This window comes from Carex rostrata, chromosome 5, assembly GCF_964058835.1.
Source record: "Carex rostrata chromosome 5, lpCarRost1.2, whole genome shotgun sequence".
Taxonomy (NCBI): domain Eukaryota; kingdom Viridiplantae; phylum Streptophyta; class Magnoliopsida; order Poales; family Cyperaceae; genus Carex; species Carex rostrata.
In genome coordinates this window covers 7,289,662-7,310,052 of record NC_135922.1, presented here as the reverse complement: position 1 = coordinate 7,310,052, position 20,391 = coordinate 7,289,662, and the positions used below count along the sequence as shown (strand labels likewise).

At 35.5% G+C, this 20,391-nt stretch overlaps 1 protein-coding gene across 1 annotated transcript; it reads left to right on the top strand.

Annotated features, from left to right (window-relative positions):
• The first annotated feature begins 432 nt into the window (after positions 1 to 432).
• LOC144553781 (uncharacterized) lies at positions 433 to 8,202 on the top strand. The gene is made up of 5 exons (XM_078301977.1): positions 433 to 2,906; positions 4,665 to 4,994; positions 5,163 to 5,240; positions 5,327 to 7,771; positions 8,140 to 8,202. The coding sequence occupies exons 1-5, from the start codon at positions 480 to 482 to the stop codon at positions 8,200 to 8,202; spliced, it is 5,343 nt and encodes a 1,780-aa protein (XP_078158103.1). The 5' UTR covers positions 433 to 479.
• Positions 8,203 to 20,391: the final 12,189 nt, after the last annotated feature.

The window sequence follows — 20,391 nt, the reverse complement described above, 5'->3', positions numbered from 1 at the left end:
AAGTCAATATTTGTTGCTCTACAGTCAATTAAGATCAATTAAAAGTTTCTTAACTTATTTATAATATGCTTTTAAAATAAAATTGTCGTGTCATTCTTTATATTTTTTAATTTCTTTTAAAATAAAATTGTCACTGAATAAGAACAAAGAATTGGAGAAGGCATTGGAAAATCTCTTAATTAGTATCTGAATTAAGAAGGCCAATTTTCTTACAATTCATATAATCAATCAATCGGATAATTAATGAGTCAAATGGCTATTGGTATCGACTTATAATTGGCTCATTAATAGCAATGAAGATGGACTTCAAAGAAATAAAAAATAAAAAGTATCAACAGAACGGTCCAAAACGGTAATTATCACGTTGTGGAATTGAACAGCCTAAAAGGCATTGTTCTTGAATGGTCAAAAATAGCAATAGAAGTTGTGCAATTGGATATGGGCAATACCATCTCTATTGCTACAGAACCAAACTAATAATGCTACCACAAATGGCTTTTACTCCTTCCCTTGCTCTCGTTGCACTTCTCTTGTGCTTCCCTTTCTTTGTTAATCCACAACTTTATAACTATCCCACTGCAAGTGCTCCGGTATTATGGACCAACACATTTACTCTCCCGCACAACATTATTTTCTCTGGTGGAGAAATTGTCCGTTCCCTCCTCGTCCAGCTAAACGCAACTCACGGGATGTCATTTGCTGCTGGGTTTTACTGCTACCCACCTTGTAAGAGCTTTTTTCTTTCCATATATGCTATTGATTATTATTATGGCTTGCACAACCCTCCACAAGTCATCTGGTCAGCAAATCGAACCCGTCCTGTTAGTGAAAATGCCACACTTAAACTGACATCTACAGATGGTCTAACCCTCCGTGACAGTGATGGTAGCCTAGTTTGGTCCACTAGCGGGTTGAATCGATCCGTGGCTGGTATTAATATCACAACAGCTGGTAATCTAGTGCTCTTTGATATAAATAATTCCACAATCTGGCAATCTTTTGACCACCCAACTGATTGTCTAGTAATGGGGCAAACACTGGCACAAGAAATGAGTCTCATTGCCAATTCCTCTAGCACCAATTTGGCTGAAAGCCAGTTTTATCTCACCATCCTTGTTGATGGTCTGTATGGATTTTTCAATTCGGATCCAACGCTGGTCTACTACTTACGGTATATAAATGACAGATCTATAAAGTTCTTAGATGGCAACCTGAGTTCGTTATCCACGTTATCAATTATTTTTAAATTTCCGCTTGCTATATCAATACAGTACATGAGATTAGAGTCTGATGGGCACTTTAGACTTTATGATTATGATTATGACAAATTGCAATGGGTAATGGTGGATGATTTGTTCAATCTGGATAACACTATGGATAATTGTGATTACCCAACAATCTGTGGGCACTATGGTATCTGCAATAATATCGGACAATGCACCTGCCTCGCAGGAACCTCAGGAAATTATTTCAAGCAGGTTGATAGCCAGAGACCAGAGCTTGGCTGCGATGCAATCACTAATATAACTTGTCAAGATACAAACAATCACATTATGTTAGACCTTAACAATGTCTCCTATTTCAGTGATGATTCCAATGTTGCATTTAACAAAACTGATGAGGAGAGTTGCAAAAGGGCTTGTCTTGAAGATTGCAAATGTAAAGCTGCTCTGTTTCAGTCTTCTAATGGCAAGTGTTTAACACTACAAGAGGTTTTTTCCTTTAAGAATCAACCTGATGAGTATTCTTCTACACATATAAAGGTGCAAGCTTCACCACCTTCTAGTTCCAAAGTTGGGCTAGGAGCAACACTGGGTTCCACATTTGGAGCTCTGTTCTTTGTGCTCACCATAATTATTTTTTCCATAGTGTGTTTGAGAAGGTGTAAAGAAGCGGAAGATGAGGATATCATCCAACAATTACCTGGGATGCCAACTAAATTTACATTCGAAGAGCTACGAATGGCCACTAAAAACTTTGTCAAAGTACTAGGAAAAGGTGGATTCGGTACTGTGTTTGAAGGAAGATGGGGTGATGAGAGAATAGCAGTAAAACGTTTGGATAACGTCGGACATGGAAAGAAGGATTTCTTGGCGGAGGTTGAGACTATTGGCAGTATCCATCACATCAATCTGGTGAGGATGATTGGTTTTTGTGCTGAAAAGGTAAATAGGCTTTTAGTTTATGAGTACATGTGTAACGGGTCATTGGATCAGTGGATCTATTGCAGAGATGGAAGAGTTCCTTTGGATTGGTCCATCAGGTTCAAAATTATAACCGACATAGCCAAGGGTTTGTGTTATCTTCATGAGGATTGCAGGCAAAAAATTGTGCATTTCGATATCAAGCCTGAAAATATCCTTTTAGATGAAAAATATAATGCTAAAGTTGCTGACTTTGGATTAGCCAAGCTTATCGATAGAGACATTAGCAGAGTTATGACTAAAATGCGGGGCACTCCTGGATATTTAGCACCTGAATGGCTGACAGCAATGGTCACTGAGAAGGTTGATGTTTACAGTTTTGGTGTGGTGGTAATAGAGATTCTCTGTGGAAGAAGAAACCTTGATGATTCCCAGACTGAAGAGAATCGACACCTGATTAGATTGTTAGAAGAAAAATCAAAGAGCAATGAATTATCAGATTTAATTGACAAAAATCTCGGTGATGTTGAGTTACACAAAAATGATATTGTCAATGTGATGATGCTTGCAATGTGGTGCTTGCAATGGGATAGCACCCGGAGGCCTTCAATGTTAATAGTTGTGAAGGTTTTAGAAGGAGCGATGGAGGTTGAAACATCATTGGATTATAATTTTGTTTCTTCAATTCCAATGATTGCCAATATACCTAGTGTGGTGGATCAGTCAGCCCCCTTTCCAACTTCAGTATTATCAGGCCCTCGATGAAATTCTATGATCTGTTATTCTAAGCATTTTGATTCCGAGCTCATCGAGTACATGGAAAAATCTTTGGACAGGATTATTTAGAATTGTGTTCTAGTTGTATTTGATTATAAGATTGTTTAATGAAGTCTAGTCTAATTTGTCTCAGTCTTCTATTTTATGCATGTATGAGTGAAGGTATTACTATTGTTCTGTATGGGTGATTTATGTTTGTTTGTTTAAAGGTATTACTATTGTTATGTCAATATATTTTATTGTCTGGAAAAGAAATATTGGGTGTTGTTTTCTCCAGGAAGAAAATCTCCCCAATATTTCCTGTGTACACTGGTATACTAGTTGTTTCGTTTTTCGGAAACAAAGGCACAAACCCAATTTCAGTTATTCACTAATCCATTCATTCAGTAATCCAGTGATTCAGACATGTGTAATCCGACTATTTAGTAATCCAGTCTAGTCATCTAGAAATCTAGTCAGCTCTAAACCAGGAACCCGAAATGAAAACTCAAAGGATTCAAGACTGTTTAATATAATCCAAATTATAGTCACATCCTCATGACCTCTTTGCGAGACAACAACGACTGTTTAATATAATCCAAATTATTCAAGAAATATTTGCAAGGCAACAGCGACTGTTGATCGTCTCTATTTAAACTACTAGTCTCTGTTTTCTGCATCTACTAAGTTTTTTTCTGAAACAATCAAGGAACATGAAAATCTAGAAATTAACCCTCTAGTAGAATTTCGGAGAGATCTAGATTTCATTATAATTTTTTGAATTAAGTAATTTCTCTAAAATTCGACATTCTCATTAAAAAACAACAGTAGCAAATACTTCTTCCATATATTCTGATAAAATAAAAAATAAAATCAAGCAACCTCAATTCATAATTTAGAGGCACTTCAATTATTCACAGGAATGTCAAGAATAAGTCACTAAAACTAAGCTTTATTCAATTAATTTAAATTAAGAATGAGAAGTCAATATATATTTGTTGCTCTACAGTCAATTAAATGTCAATTCAAAGTTTCTTAACTAATTTATAATATGCTTTATGATAGTTAATTTAGAGTCAAAAGAGCCACTTAAACATTGATTTTTCAGGTCATGCTTTATATATGTTTTGTAATTTATTTTAAAATAAAATTGTCACCGAATAAGAAAAGAGAATTGGGGAAGGCATTGGAAAAGCTCTTAATTAGTATCCGAATTAAGAAGGGCAATTTTCTTACAATTGACATAATCAATCAATCGGATAATTAATGAGTAAAATGGCTATTGCTATCGATTTACATTTGGCTCATTAATAGCAATCGCGATGGCGTTAAAAAAAAAAAAAAGTTTCAATAGAACGGTCCAAAACGGCAATTATCAGGTTGTGGAATTGAATGTTCTAAAAGGCATCGTTGTTGAACGGTCCAAAATAGCAATAGAGGTTGCGAAATTGGATATGGGCAATACCATCTCTATTGCTACAGAACCAAACTAATAAGCGAGAACCAATTAACAAAAAGGTTGAAAAAAAGTTGACAAGGAAAGGTTGAAAAAAGGTTGAAAATGGTTGGAGCAAAAAGCTGAAGGCAACGATTATACAACTTTATATTTATATAATGGAGTTGAGTCCCCAGTAATTAAATTAATGGAGTTGACTCCCAGTCTACTCCAACTCCCCAACAATTAAATTAATTCTCCTACCTACTATATGTCTCATTTCAATTTCATATCAACACAAAAGAATACACTTTTACAATTTTATATAGATGGGTCTAGGCGGAGTGATTTCAAACCTTTTTTCTTTGGGCGCCAAATTGCTGCCTGCTATCAGAGCAACTGCTGGAGATCAAAACCACAAAATTGAGGTTGAATTGGAGAGATTGATGAGGATGCTGGAGCGGATCAGTGTCACGCTGTATGATGCCGAGCAGAGGGAGATCAGAGACTTGTCAGTCAAGCTGTGGCTGAAGGAGCTCAATAGAATTGCATATGATGCAGAGGATGTACTGGATGAATACCACTATGAAGTCTTACGGTCACATGTTGAAGCAAGACATGCTTCTCCACCAGATTCTCGTAAAAGGAAGCTAATTCAGGTAACTTATTTAATACATTTTACTAAGTCTCACTATCAGGTTCTAGTACAACCATATACCAATATGATGATCCATGCATATAAACAACATTGCAAACAACAAATATGTAGCAAAGACCTGTAATATATAACTACTATAATCTGTGTACATGAACTTTAATTATAGTAGGTAATAGACTCTCAAGGTAATTATTACTATCCAGGTTCCATACGGCATGCTCGATCAAATTCGGCAAATAAGGAGCAGGTTTGATGAGATTGCGAATGATCGGATAGCACTTCAACTATCTGAGGGAGATGGACCCAAGCATTGCATCAACGAATTGCAAATAGCTCCATCTAGCTCCATCTAGCCACTTTGTAGTTCAGTCGAATATCTTTGGTCGAGAAAGGGAAAAGGAGAAACTTATTGATTTGTTGTCCTCCGAACTAGATGTTGTTTCGGTGGTGGCAATTGTTGGCATGGGAGGCATTGGCAAAACAACCCTTGCACAACTTGCCTATAATGATCAAAGAATTCGACAAAGGTTTGATAAATTTGGGTGGATTTGTGTATCCAAGGATTTCAATGTTGAAAGGCTCACCAAGGAATTAGTGGAGTCTATTACAGGAAGTAAGTGTGGTCTTACAAATTTGAGTGCTTTGCAAGAGAAACTTTGGAATGAGATAAATAGGAAAAAGGTTCTTTTGGTTCTTGATGATGTATGGAATGAGAAGAAGAGTCTTTGGAATACATTTCAGGCCCCTTTTATGTCAGCAGCATTTGCAAAAATCCTAATTACTACAAGGAACGATCATGTCGCACGAATCATGCAAACAGAGCCAACATTGAACCTTGGCTATTTATATGCTGATCAGTGTTGGCGATTGTTCAAACATTATGCATTTGGTGGAATAAAACAAAATAAGAACCCAAAGTTGGTAAAAATTGGGAAGCAGATCATGAACAAGTGTGGAATGTTGCCCCTGGCTGTGAAGTCAATTGCCAGCCTTTTGAGGCATGAGGGGAAAGAAGAGAATTGGAAAGATATTTTAGAAAGTAACCTATGGGAGTCTGATGCTAGCAATGAGATATTTCCACCTCTTCAAATAAGCTATGCACGCCTTCCCCCATACCTTAAGCCTTGTTTTCTATATTGTTTCATGTTTCCTAAAGATTACTGTTACGATGTAGGAGATTTGGTGAAATTATGGATGTGCCAGGGTTTTATTGAGTTTAAAGGAAACAAGACCCCCGAAGAGATTGGTTTTGAATATGCACAACAGTTGTGCCAAAGGTCCTTGTTTCAAAGAGAAGACAGATGTGAGGGGAATGATTTCGTTCGGCCAAAGTTTAAGTTACATGATATTGTTCATGATTTAGCACGACTTAATTCAGAAAATGGATGCTATTCAATTGAGGCTAGTAAGCTCCCAATTGTTCCTAATGTACTGTACCATTTGTATATAGCTCATTATGTGAACCTAATAGATCCTATTCCCTCTGAAAAGTTCACTACTCTACGCACACTCATTACAGGCTATTCTGTCAAAAACTTTTTTAGTACTTTTGACCTTTCAATGGCACCAAAATTAAGAGCTCTAGAAATACGGGTATCTCGTTATTGTGAATTAGAACTTCTTTCCTCCATTGGTAATTTGAAACATCTTCGTTATCTTTCACTTAGTTATATGCTCTGTGAAACACTTCCAAACTGCATATGCTCCCTTTATAGCTTGCAATATCTAACTCTTAGCCATAGTCCGCTCAAAGAGTTGCCAACCGAAATAGGAAATCTAATTAGCCTGGAAGAGCTGATAATTGATCATTGTTTTGGCCTCCAAATGTTGCCTAGGACCCTTTGTCAACTCAAAGCCTTGAGGAAACTCTGTCTTATTAAATGTCACCTACTTAAAGAGCTTCCCAGTGACATGGGGAACCTAACAAATCTTCAAACTCTGGAAATCATTAGTACTGGTGTGAGTTATTTACAACCTAGCTTGAGCAAATTTGGTGGAATTCCAGCACTAAAGGTGAAGCTCAAATGTGAGACAATAGGATGGTTAAAGAATTTTCCTGATCTGGGAGGAACCCTTTGTCTACATGGATTGAAAAATATTCCCAATTTAATAGATGTCCAATGTGCTAACCTTGTGAGTATATGTAACTTGGAGCACTTGATACTATCCTGGAATGACATTTATTATCGGGACATAGATAGGAGTGTATTTAAGTTGTATATCAAGAGTTGTCAGAACATATTTCTTGAAGATCAAAGTTGTTTTTCGGTAATGGTTAATCTTCAGCCTCACCATAATCTTAGCAAACTACAAATATGGGGTTACGGTGGCATTACATTTCCAGAATGGATGGGCAGCCTCTGCAAACTAAAGTATTTGAGTATTACCTTATGTAATAGTTTGCAATTCTTAAAAGCAGAGTCACTTCCATTACAACTTGAAGAGATGAAAATTTATGATTGCAATCATCTAGTATCTATTTCTGGAATACAAAAGCTGCAATCCTTGGTGAAACTTACTATCGGTTATTGTCAGAACCTGTGCTCTTTTATTATCGAACCTCCTCTTGAATTGACAATGTGTCCACGGGAGAGTTCATATGGGAGCTCATCATTGGGGTTGACGAACCTTGCTTCACTCAGAAGTTTGCAGATTTCAAACTGTTTCAGATTACAAGCATTTGTGGATGAGGCACTTCCTGTAGAACCTTGCAATGTTGAGGTTTCTAATTGTCCTGGGTTAAGGCAGTGGTGCTTGCAACGTGGAATAAACTACAAGGTACTTCCTAGTTTCTATTATTTTATAATATTATTGTTAGATAATTTATGAGAGTGCCATCATATACTTTCTAAGCTTTATTCTTTTACTCGAATACAAAATTAAAATCAGACTATATTTCTTTGCTTTTTTTCTTTCCATGTGTATCATTCAACTCAGTAATTACATTTTTGGGTAGCCGTGCCATATGACTGTTATGTATAAGCTGTACTGGATGCAATATGTTTATCCTCTAGATTATACTGGGTTGTAAAAACGACAGTGCATACACCTCAGATGAAATTTGTAGATATGATGCCAACCATACTACCATGGTGACCTTTGTTGTCTTAATTCCAAATTTAAACATTCAGATCTTAATGTAACAGGAAGATGATTCATTTAAAACTGAAGGAGATGAAGAGGAAGAAATTTTAACAGTCCCACAATGATGATGATGATGATGATGATTGGACAACACTGGCCCAAGGTTAAGGGAATGGTGATCTTGCAATACAGCATTACATACAAGGTTCTTTCTAATATTTAATTTGCGATATTTCCATTAGATATTTAAGGAAAGTATCATCATCAACCTCATAAGCTTCCATGAGAAGCAACACTTTAAACATTATTAAGTATTTACAAGAGATGTTTTAACCCCTTTCAAACCTTCGACCTCTTACATAGGCCTTATAATTGAACAGGACGGCCCGTGGACAATTTTTGAATGGCTGAATTGTTGGAAATTTCGGAAGGATACAATGAAACAAAGAGAAGAAATTTGCTGCTGAAATTAACTTCTATTGCTTAATTAAAAACAGATTACAACTTCTCTATTTAAGGCATACCAAAATGTCTAAAAATAGAGACCACTTACTCCACTAAATGCACGCCTCAACTAAATACAGAAACCACTAAGCCTATTCTAAATTTAGCACCTCACTAATCTGTCCTTGCTATTATAAACATATACTCAAAATAACTTAGCACTACTAACAGTTATTCTAAAAAACGTACTCCTATTTTTGGATCAATTTTCAACACTCCCCCTTGATCCAAAATTGGTTTACTCCAAGTTTTAACATCATCTTCTTCTTCCTCATCATCATCGTCAAATTCTATGCCTTCTTCCATCTCTTCATCAGAATCCGATACAAGTTGGTCGTTGATACCTGCACTGGCTTCTTTAATTTCTTTCATTATCTCCTGAGCTTCTGTATTCTCCAGAATAGCCACACGAGCTGGTTGTGAGCCCAGGCCCTCTCCTTCATTCTCGTCCAGCTCATATCCTGTAAACACCTCACCATACTCATCTGCAACTTCTATCTCCTTTGGTTCCTCCGACCCATCTCCTCTGATTGGTATATTTTCATTTTCAGCCTCAACTTCAGTAGAATTCACAAATGCATCACCTTCTCTGGTCAGATTCTCAGAGTCTGATTTCTCCGTTTCTTTCCATTTTTCTCCCTCTGATTCAACTGGGACCGCAATTTTTGCATCTTCCTCCTCTGTGATTGTAGGCTCTTGCTCAGGATTGACTTCTACAATATGTAGTCTTATCAAGGAAAGTCTCTTTTCTTCTTTCTCTGCCTCCATCTGTACGGGCTGGTCAAAACATGATTCTGCCATCCTCAGCACTTGTGTATCAGTAATGGTAACCAGATCCCCATCAGAATCCTTGTACTTGATCAGCACAGATTTTAATGAAGGAAACATCTTCGTCACAATATCTCTCAACACCTTGAAACTACATTTTTCTGGAATCTGAGCCAGCCGTATATCTTGGTTGTACACCAGCTTCAACGACCTCTGACGAATGAGCCCTACATTCTCCACCTTGAGGGATTTTTCATCAAACAAAATATTTCTACTCACCATGATTTTGCTACTTTCTGGACTGCTGCCACCATTATCTCTTGTGTGCACTGCTACTGTGCCCTTGTTGCTTTCATCAATCTTGCTCTTGGTGTATGCCATGAAGAGTGCCGGTTGCTCATTTTCTTTTACAGCATAGCTTGCTTGATTCTCCTCCCTTTGCTTCTTGTAGCACTCAGATTGGTAGTGCCCAAACTTATTGCAGTAGTAGCATTGGATGTTCTTCTTGGCTTCATGGCACTCAGATTGATAGTGCCCAAACTTGTGGCAATAGTAGCACTCGATATCCTTCTTTGTTGTTTGTTGATGTTGACGGTTGTCTCCACTGCTCGTGCCTCTTCCACGACCTCTACCGCTGCGACCTCTTCCTCTACTTGAGTTGCCTCTGGTGAGGAAAGCCTTAGAATCATCCTTCTCTTCAGATCTGAGAAGTCGTACTTCATGGACTTGCAGCGAACCCATCAACTCGTCGAAAGAGTATGTGGACAGGTCCTTGGACTCTTCGATTGCTGCCACGACATGGTCGAATTTTGAGGTAAGGCTGCGGAGCACCTTCATAACCACGATCTTTTCAGCAAGATCTTCATCACAACTCTTGATTTGGTTGACGGTGGATGTGACTCTTGTGAGAAATGCTTGAACAGATTCGCCTTGATTCATGTTCAGCGTCTCAAACTCTCTTCTCAAGCCTTGTAGTTTTATCTCGCGGACTTTCGAACTTCCCTGGAATGCAGTTTTCAGGGTTGTCCAGGCCTCCTTTGCCGATTCTGCTGCTGCTATTTTTGTGAACACCGTGTCTACAACGGCTTGTTGAATGAAGAACAACGCCTTCGCATCTCGCTTCGTTGTTTCTGCTGGTGTGGGATCTGCGATCGGTGCTCCCGTCTCCACCAATTCCCATAGACCTTGTGACTTGAGCAAAGTTCGTATCTTGATGCTCCAGAACTCGTAGTTGTCTCCCTTGAACAGCGGAATCAACGGATTCGAAACGCTCATGTTCTCTGCCATGGTCGGATCTGCCCTGATCTCTAACCTGGCTCTGATACCAATTTGTTGGAAATTTCGGAAGGATACAATGAAACAAAGAGAAGAAATTTGCTGCTGAAATTAACTTCTATTGCTTAATTAAAAACAGATTACAACTTCTCTATTTAAGGCATACCAAAATGTCTAAAAATAGAGACCACTTACTCCACTAAATGCACGCCTCAACTAAATACAGAAACCACTAAGCCTATTCTAAATTTAGCACCTCACTAATCTGTCCTTGCTATTATAAACATATACTCAAAATAACTTAGCACTACTAACAGTTATTCTAAAAAACGTACTCCTATTTTTGGATCAATTTTCAACATGAATCTGGACGATTTTTTAATGGCTTGTTGAGCAGATCGTTTGGTTCCACCTTAACAGCACCCACCCCGCCTCCATCTCTCAAAGCTCTGTCGCAAGGCTGGCGACATCTCGTCTAGGTAAACTTTGTCTCTCATTTTTTTCTTGAATCTTTGTCTCTTAGTAAGGAACTTTGTCTAGATAAATTTTGTCTCTGAGAAAGAACGCACATGTCTCTTTTGTGCATAACCTCACCTCTATCAGTTTAAGGCCACATGATGACGTAATTTCAGTATATCTTGTTCCTTTTACCTTCATTTCGTTTTTAGGGTTTTATCTAGAAATTGTTTACTGTTGTTCTTGTTCCATTGTCACATGATGGATGTAATTGAATTTGACAGATCATTAGGTGGACGTTTTGACAAGAATTGGCCTCTTGCATTCTTTAATTCATGGTATTTGCTTGAGCTGGATGTAAGAGTTTCAAAGATTGATTAGATTCATGTTGCTCTGTCCAACACAATTTAAGGAACTCAGAGAAGTGGAGGCTCAACGTTTACCTACAAGAGAGTTGATTCACCATTTCCTGTAGGAGAAATGGCACCCTGTCGAGACGGATACCGGTAAGATTTTTTTTTTTTTCGTTTAACTTATCAGGGGTAAGGGTGATGTTTTATTTTCAATAATATAATGGGTAAGGGTATGGATAATGACTATTCCTTATCTTTTATCCTATACAGTAATAATTGAAAATACAAATTATGTAATTATAGATACAAATATATATTTATATGGAGATGATGAATAATATGATATAGTTTTATTCATGGTTCATATATATCTAATCAATAGCATCGTTTTATTTGTTTGCCCAACCCGAACCGTATTCGATAAGACGGGTACAGGTCGGATTTTTTCGCTAAGCTTATCTGGTACGGATAAGAGTAAAGTTTTTTTTTCATTAACATTACAGATAAGAATATCAAAATCTTTCCACCCGACCGGTTTTGTACCGGTTGACACCTCTATACTTACCCACATTCTATAGTGCTAAATAAATTATTTTGAAAACTGCTTTGCTGCATAATTATTTTTACAACTTGACAATTTTTTTTTATCAAAATAAATTAATTTTTACTTCAATTGTGATACCATTTCTGATTTATGGTTGTTAGATTTGTGGATACCCTTAAAAGATTCCCTATTAATTGAATTAATTAGGGTTGCTACCCTTTGGGTTGTTTGGTCACATAGGAATAAATTTTGTTTTAATGCCTCACCTGTACCCTTTGTTAGTACAGGTGCCTCTGCCATAATTTCTCTAACCACTTATTGGTGTAAATCTAAACTTGATGATTCTGATTTTAAATTAACCTTGGTATTTCCTGTGGTTGTTTCACCTTTGACTCAGGTAGGGCCCCTCATCATCATATCGAATACCGATACCTAGGAAAGGGAAAGCTTCCTGTATTCAGAGGAGAATCCTGCACTTGGTTTAGAGAACTATGATCTCTCTGACTACTTGAGGGATTGAGCTGAGATCGATGCTATTGATGCAGGTCCTGGTATTATCCCACTGGAGTCTGACTCTACTGATACTGGTTCTTCTTCTTCTAGTGCCTCTGATGCTGAGTGTCCCACTTGCTGTGCTTGATTTACTTTAGCTTGTATTTCATGCCTCCTAGATGTGTGTTACATCTTAGATGAGGTTTTATATTTTCTGCTATGCTCAGAGATTCTGTTCTCAGATCTCTGTTTTTGTAACCAAACTCAATGAAGTTTTGTAAAACTGGTGGGATTTCCCCACTTTTGTCGAAAAAAAGAAACATGTAATTTTTGCAGTTGGAATTAAAGGAATTGAGATTTCAGACATCAGAATTAGAGGTCATGAAAAATTAATACTATGTTTCTGTTCCTGAACCGGATTTCTCTTTTTTCTTGTGTCTGGTCTCTCCCTTACTTTTTCAATATCCAACAATAAGCAGATATAAACTGTGGCATTGATTGTGTCAGAATTCCTTGAATTCCATTGGTAGTCAAAATCTCAAATTATGGGTGCAATTTTTGGTCTAGTGACCAAAACAATGCTCTTTGTATGGGACATGTATTTCGTCTCTCTACAGACAGATAAATTTGAGATAGTCGAATTGTTTCCAGTGCTAAAGATATAACATGATCAAAATTAGTAAATTTTATTCCAGTTTTTTTTTTTTTTCATCTACTACAATGATGATATGCTCCTTAATTATCTGTAAAAGGAATCAAAAGACCTTTAAATTCTCAATATTGTTCATTTTAAGGTATCAAAATCTCTGTTATTTTTTTAATTGTTGCATACTAAGAAACGCTTTCAACCTTGTTATAATCATGCATACGTGATTTGAAATTGTGATATTTAATTTTTCTTATTTTTAGTCACAGACTTCCGAACTTTTTATATTTACCATTTAAAAAAAAGATAAACCTATAAATCTTGATTTTGTTAGAATTTCATATTTATCACGGACGCAATGACAAATGGCGGACAGAAATTTGACGTCCGCAAAGTGAAGTTGTGGAAAACTACTTTTTTCCACTCAAAGCCGCTGCCTCAAATTTTTTTGGTCAATCAGATTTCGTGGTTTGGTCAAAGTTAACAGGAAAAAAAAAATTCAACCCAATTTTTGTCCGAAATTTAATTTTGCGGCCATGTAAAAAATGAAATTTCTCAGATTTTGTAGTTTTCTGCAATATGTCGGTCTTTTATGAAAGAAGATTGCTTAGCGGATATTAGGCCTGGAAGTCACCTTCTCAACCGATTTGCTATACTTTAGTAATCAGCTTAGGTACAATACTTATTATGCTAATCGATCTATAATCTGTCATAAAAATCACCAAAGATATTGGCTTTATTTAATGAATCTAGGCTTGCATGATGTGCATAAAAATCACCAAAGATACACATAATGTCTGCCTTCAAGAAGTCCCAATAGGTTTAATGAACTCATGCGGTATGCCATCTGGCCTTACTGCCTTGTTATTTCCCAGTTGACAAACCTCCTTATGCACCTCTGCCTCAGAAAAAACGCTTTGTAAATGAGTCAGGTCGCATTCCACAATAGGGTAAAGCAAACCTATATTCAATTTGAGAATTGATCCTGAAATCGAGATTGTGTTTTGGAGATGATCTTTAAATACCTCCCTTATCAGATCTGGCTCTGTTAAGGTCACACCCGCTACCTCTAGGCCGGTTACCATATTCTTCCGTGCCCTAGAATCTCTCTCTCTCTCTCTCTCTCTCTCTCATCAGGTCTGAGATTTTGCATCCATGTCCTGCGAAATTGGTGAAATTATAAATGTCATTTTCTCATGTTTATCTTTTCTTTAGCACATAATTTTAGAAGCGTGGATGCAAGTATTGTTTGCAGAATATGAAATAAGTCGTCAGCAATCCAGAAGTACTACTGAATCAAACTGTATGTAATTAATTGCTAAGATATTGCAAAATTTGTAAATTAGTATTAAGTTTCTTGAAACTGTATGCTATATGTTGATATAATACTTGCTTGAAGTATGGATTTTGCACCATGTAATGTGATGCTTTATGTTGATGATATGAATTCAAACAATTCGATTCAAAGAGGTTAGGTCCAACTTTGCCTTCTCAGTCAGTTGTAAGATACATGGTAAATTTACAAAGAGAGTTGAGAACATTCTAGGCAGAGCTCATAAATTAAAAAAATATATATATAAAATCTTAACAAAGAAGAAACTTGAGCATACTTTGATAGTCAGATTGCAGGAATTGAGTAGTTGAACTCTTATGTTTTGATATATTTATCCTAACCGTTCCAGTATTCTATGTTGTTTCTGGCACGTACATGACCATGAATATGTTACTGGCATGATTTCGAGCATGAACATAAGTCTAATTCTTTTACTGTCTAGCGCCATAGGCCTGATTATGTTTTATGTTGCAACAGCACTAGCTTTGTGTTTAATAAAAAATAAATAAAAATAAAAATGAAACTACTAAACTACCCTTTTGTAAGTACACTAATTCAAAAATGCATCTGGTATTGATGTATAAGCATAAGCATGCTATTGAAAAGCACAACCCTTTTGTAAGTAGACTAATTAAAAATGAAACTGGTGTTGATGCATAAGCATAGGCATGCTGTTGGAAACTAACCTGTGCTATGTACCAGTAAAATTTAATCATGCAATGTACATACTCTATCCAATTGACACATGACACATGTATAGAAGACAGAGTTAAATGAAGGGCAATTTCGTCATAAAAAAATAGGAAAGCATATCTGAGTTGAACAATGATAGGGCAAATTTTCAAAATATAAAAGGAAGACATATCTGAGTTGATATATAATTCATATTAAAATAGGAAAGCATACATCACAATATATATAATTCCCAACAGAAAATTCATCCACATAATCAAAAAGGACATAAAAATCATTCTCAATGACAATTTTGTGATAAAATAGAATATTACAAGAACAATTAAAACATTTTTTAAGTGGAATATAAGCAACTACTCGTGCAATTTTGATGGAGGAACTATTATTGCCATTTATAGCTGCTTGTCGATAACATATGGGCAACAGACTTATTTTTTAGTTTGATGGACTGCAGGACAGTCAGATCCACTTTAAGATCAGTGCACACAAAACTTAATGTAAGTCCGCATGAATATTAAAGCAGAGAGCATGGATTATAAAACAGATCACACGGTACTGACAACATCCTTTGAAAATTGAAATAAGACTGGAAAATAATAAAGCCATCTTCTCCATCTGACTCATCCTGGACATCCTTTTTTGAGAGAAAGACTCATCCTGGACATCTTACAACTATGTTTTTTTCATGTGAAAACACTGAATCATACAGTACCTCCCGAGCTCAGGGAAAAAAAAAGTTGTTTTACATCCGCAGAAGTACTAAACTGTGGTGTCCGGGTTTTATTGTTTATTTTATTGGCTCTGCAGGACGGATTCCATAAACTATGGTGTCTGGAGTACACACTGTAACTATGGTGTTTTTCTTATCTTAAAAAATATTCAAATTTTCATCCGATTTTTATAAATAAAATTTATGAGTAGAATTGGAATGTATCATTGGTTTTGACCCAATCATGCTCCACATCTTTATTTATATTTTTTAAGGCGGAATAGTCAATTCGAACCGCTCAACATCATATTCATATTAAAATGTGTCTAGAGAAGACATTTTATATTTTTTTTTGTATTTTTTTACTATTATTTTAATTAGGGACATCACTATTATTGTATTACTCTGGACTATCGAAAAAAGTCATTTTGTACCCATCTAAAAAAATAGTAAAAAATTTAAAAATATAAAATTTGGTCTCCAAACACATTTTAATATGAAGATATTGTTGAGTGATTGAAATTGATTGTTTGGACTTTAGAAATAAAGATAAAAATAAAACAATACAAAACCAATGATGTATTTAACACTACTTTTTAAAAGAAATTATTGCATCTTATATGCGAAAGATTACGTTCTCTTCATCACGGCGATCAAAGTCAACAATGATATTAAGATAAGTAAATTAAACATCTCAAAAAGTTAAATTTCGCATATGGTTATATGCGCTTCATCTTGGAAAAAGCAAAAAACAAAATTATCTCAATATTTTTTTGGGTTAACTTAAACTTATGGGTCAAACATATACATATCCTGGAAATTGATTAGATCTTCTCTCCACTTTAGTTTTAAATGGATAAATGCTCCTTGTACACTTCCTATTTCACTTTTGGTTGAAAACTCGTAGATGGCATTGATCAACAATTTACAAGGTCCTATTATACAGGTTTTTTTTTGTTTAAAGTTATTTCCTTTAGGAACAAATTAAGAAAAAAATTGAGATTGCTTCATATTAATTTATTTCTACAACTATTAAGATTTTACAAAAAAAAAAACATCACTAATGTTTATAACTTTGAGACATTAATTTAAAATTTTTAATTGTTATCAAACTAAAATATAAAAGCCATCAAAATAAGATAATGCTGTATTGTTCTTTGAGTTGTAGTATTTTTTTTTTAAATTTAAGCAAATAGATGTACTTAACGTTTCTACCTTGTTTATGTTTACATGAGGACTAAATTGAGGAATAAGGGATTTAGTTCTTACTTAGACTATCAACCTCAGAATAGTTAGGTCGATATAAGATGATATAAGATGACATAAGCTTAACTTTATTCCGGTCCAGGTTAAAAATCAATTTAGGTGTGTTAACTTATTACGTTTGTGGAGCCTGCTGTAAGTAAAACATTATAACTTTATCTTTTGTTTAATTTTAGGCCTATTTAACTTTATCTTGAATCAAATAAAAATATATTAAACCTGCCTAATTAACATACAAAACTAGACTTAAGATTCAAAACATTATAAAATTGTACTTGCACCTATATATTTTCTCCAAAATATATTTCCACTTTATTATTTTTGTTATTGCTGAATCATGTTTCTATTATAATTTTTCATGCTCCGTGGAAATTTTGAAAAAGAAAGGCAGCTCAGTAGGTTAAAAAAATTTCAATAACCAACTATAAATAATGAAAATAAGATGTGAAAGGGCAAACGTGACTTTCTCAGAATTTTTTTCCTTACATCCCTCAATACATCAATGCTTTACCAGTCATCTCAATTGGTCTACCAGTCATAGTCCAATTTACCCCAAGAGATCAATAAATTATGGAAAGGCCCGTAGTATTTAGAATAAATAAAATTCCATAATATATCAGATAACAGAGAAAAACTTGCCAGATGTCAGTTGACAAGATTACAAGTGTTCTGTGACATTGCAAGATCAAGGTAAGTTTTGGGCTTTCTCTGTAAATGGTCTAGAAAACCCATCAAAGAGCAAACAGACTTATGGGTTCTATTTTGGGCCCATATATTCGGCCCAATTTTTTTACTTAACGAACAATGCAAACTAATATTAGGATATGATGGCTGGAAGGTGAGGTGTTTATATTTTCTGTTGGCAAAATTGAATTTGGCACTGTTTTGCATATTTGTATTACAAATGAGTAAATTACAGGAATAGTCCTTAAAATGTCAGTATTTATCATTTCGATTTTTATTTTTCAAATTTAACATTTTAGTCCCTGAAGTTATCAACTTGTACCAAATCAAAATTATGTTTAAAAAAAAAAGAATAATGGAACATTGATAGCAATACCCATATCACCGATAGCAATGGTTTGTAATCAATCTAGATGATACCATAAATATTCATGTCATTTTTATTGATCATTTGTATATCAAAATGTATATCTACAATAGAATATATATTAGTCATCATACTATTAATTCTGCATGCATGCACTCAGTATTATAGTTAATGAACAATAATTAAATAGGTTTGTGTGCTGTATATCCAACACTATGTAAGTTTCCATTAATTTGTTTTTCATTTTGTTGAATTTTATGTTGTTAAATCAGCAATATTCTATCATATACATAACTAAAATAAACATTTTTTAGAAGTAAGGAAATGAGAGTACAGGAGAAAATGAAAGTTTCATAAATTAAAATTGAACTCCCAATTCGTGAAATTTTGTGTGAAACATTATCCCAGAACATGTACTGCTATACACCTGCTATGAATATACATACAGCTGTTAAGAACATAATTGTCCAAATTTGAAGTTGCATTTATTGGCAATGAATTATCAAGAAAAATTGTATTTATAAAAAATACATGCATTATGCAAGCATAGTTAGTACTAATAAAATTAATTTCAACAGCATTTAATATTGTGCTCTACGACATGACATTTGACATTGAAAAACATTCCATTGTAGTCACATCCTCATGACCTCTTTGCGATATATGGAGAAACCTTGAATTGCTTGATGTTTTGCGATATATGGAGAATGCGATATATGGAAGCCTTGAATTGCTTGATGTTTTGCATAGTATCCAAACAAGGAGGGCAGTTTTTTTATAATACATATTATCAATCAATCGGATGATTAATGACTCAAGTGACCATTGCTATCGTCTTATAATTTCTAATTAATAGTAATAGAGATAGCCACCAATCTTTAAAAAAAATATATATATATATCAATAGAATGGTCCAAAAGGGCAATTATAATATTGTGGAATTGAACGGTCTAAAAGGTAATGAGGAATTGAACGTTCTAAAAGGTAGTGGAATTGGATAAGGGCAATTCCATCTCTATTGCTTTCACATCTAACCTTGCCTTCATTGCACTTCTCGGGTGGTTTTCTTTCTATGTTAATCCACAACCTTATTTCAATCCCACTGCAAGCACTCAAATATCATGGACGAACTCACCATCTCATACATACAACTTTACTTTTGATGGTGGTGCAATTGTCCGTTCCCTCCTCCTCCGGCTGAACTCTAAAGGTTATGGCATATCATTTGCTACTGGGTTTTACTGCTTCCCACCTTGTAAGAGCTTTTTGTTGAATGTAATCCGAGTCAGCAGCCAAGTCAGCAAGGCACATAAGAGCTGCAGTTTCTAGAAGCTACGTTTTAGTTGTAGGTCTATTTTTGTTAAGAATTAGTTGTAATCTGGTTGTTAAATTTAGGCAGAATCTTCTCTGTTTAGACGTGTTACAGCAGCATTATGTTGGGATTAGTGGGTTTCTAAATATAGCTGTCTGTAGTAGTAATAGTTGGTTCTAAATTTAGATGTTGCAATGCTTTAAATTCTGAAATCTTGTAATCAGGTAGAGAAAAAAAAAAAACACAAAAGTAGTAGAAGTTATTTTCCTTGCAAATCTTCTTCTCTGTTTACTCTTCCATAATTCCAACAAATTGGTATCAGAGCCAAAGGTTAGAGATCAGGGCAGATCCGACCATGGCAGAGAACATGAACGTTTTGAATCCGTCGATTCCCCTGTTCAAGGGAGACAACTACGAGTTCTGGAGCATCAAGATACGAACTTTGCTCAAGTCGCAAGGTTTATGGGAATTGGTGGAGACGGTGTTCACAAAAATAGCACATCTCGCTTCCCTGTTCGCAAGGTCTGTGTGAATTGGTGGAGACGGTGTTCACAAAAATAGCGCATCTCGCTTCCCTGTTTCTGTTGGTGTGGGATCTGTGGATACGGCCATAGATCCCACACCAACAGAAACAACGAAGCGAGATGTGAAGGCGTTGTTCTTCATTCAACAAGCCGTTGTTGACACGGTGTTCACAAAAATAGCAGCAGCGGCATCGGCAAAGGAGGCATGGACAACACTGAAAACCGCATTCCAGGAAAATTCAAAAGTTCGCGAGATAAGGCTACAAGGCTTGAGAAGAGAGTTTGAAACGTTCAACATGAATCAAGGCGAATCTGTTCAAGCATTTCTCACAAGAGTCACATCCATCGTCAACCAAATCAAGAGTTCAAGTCCAGTGCAATACCTGACTGA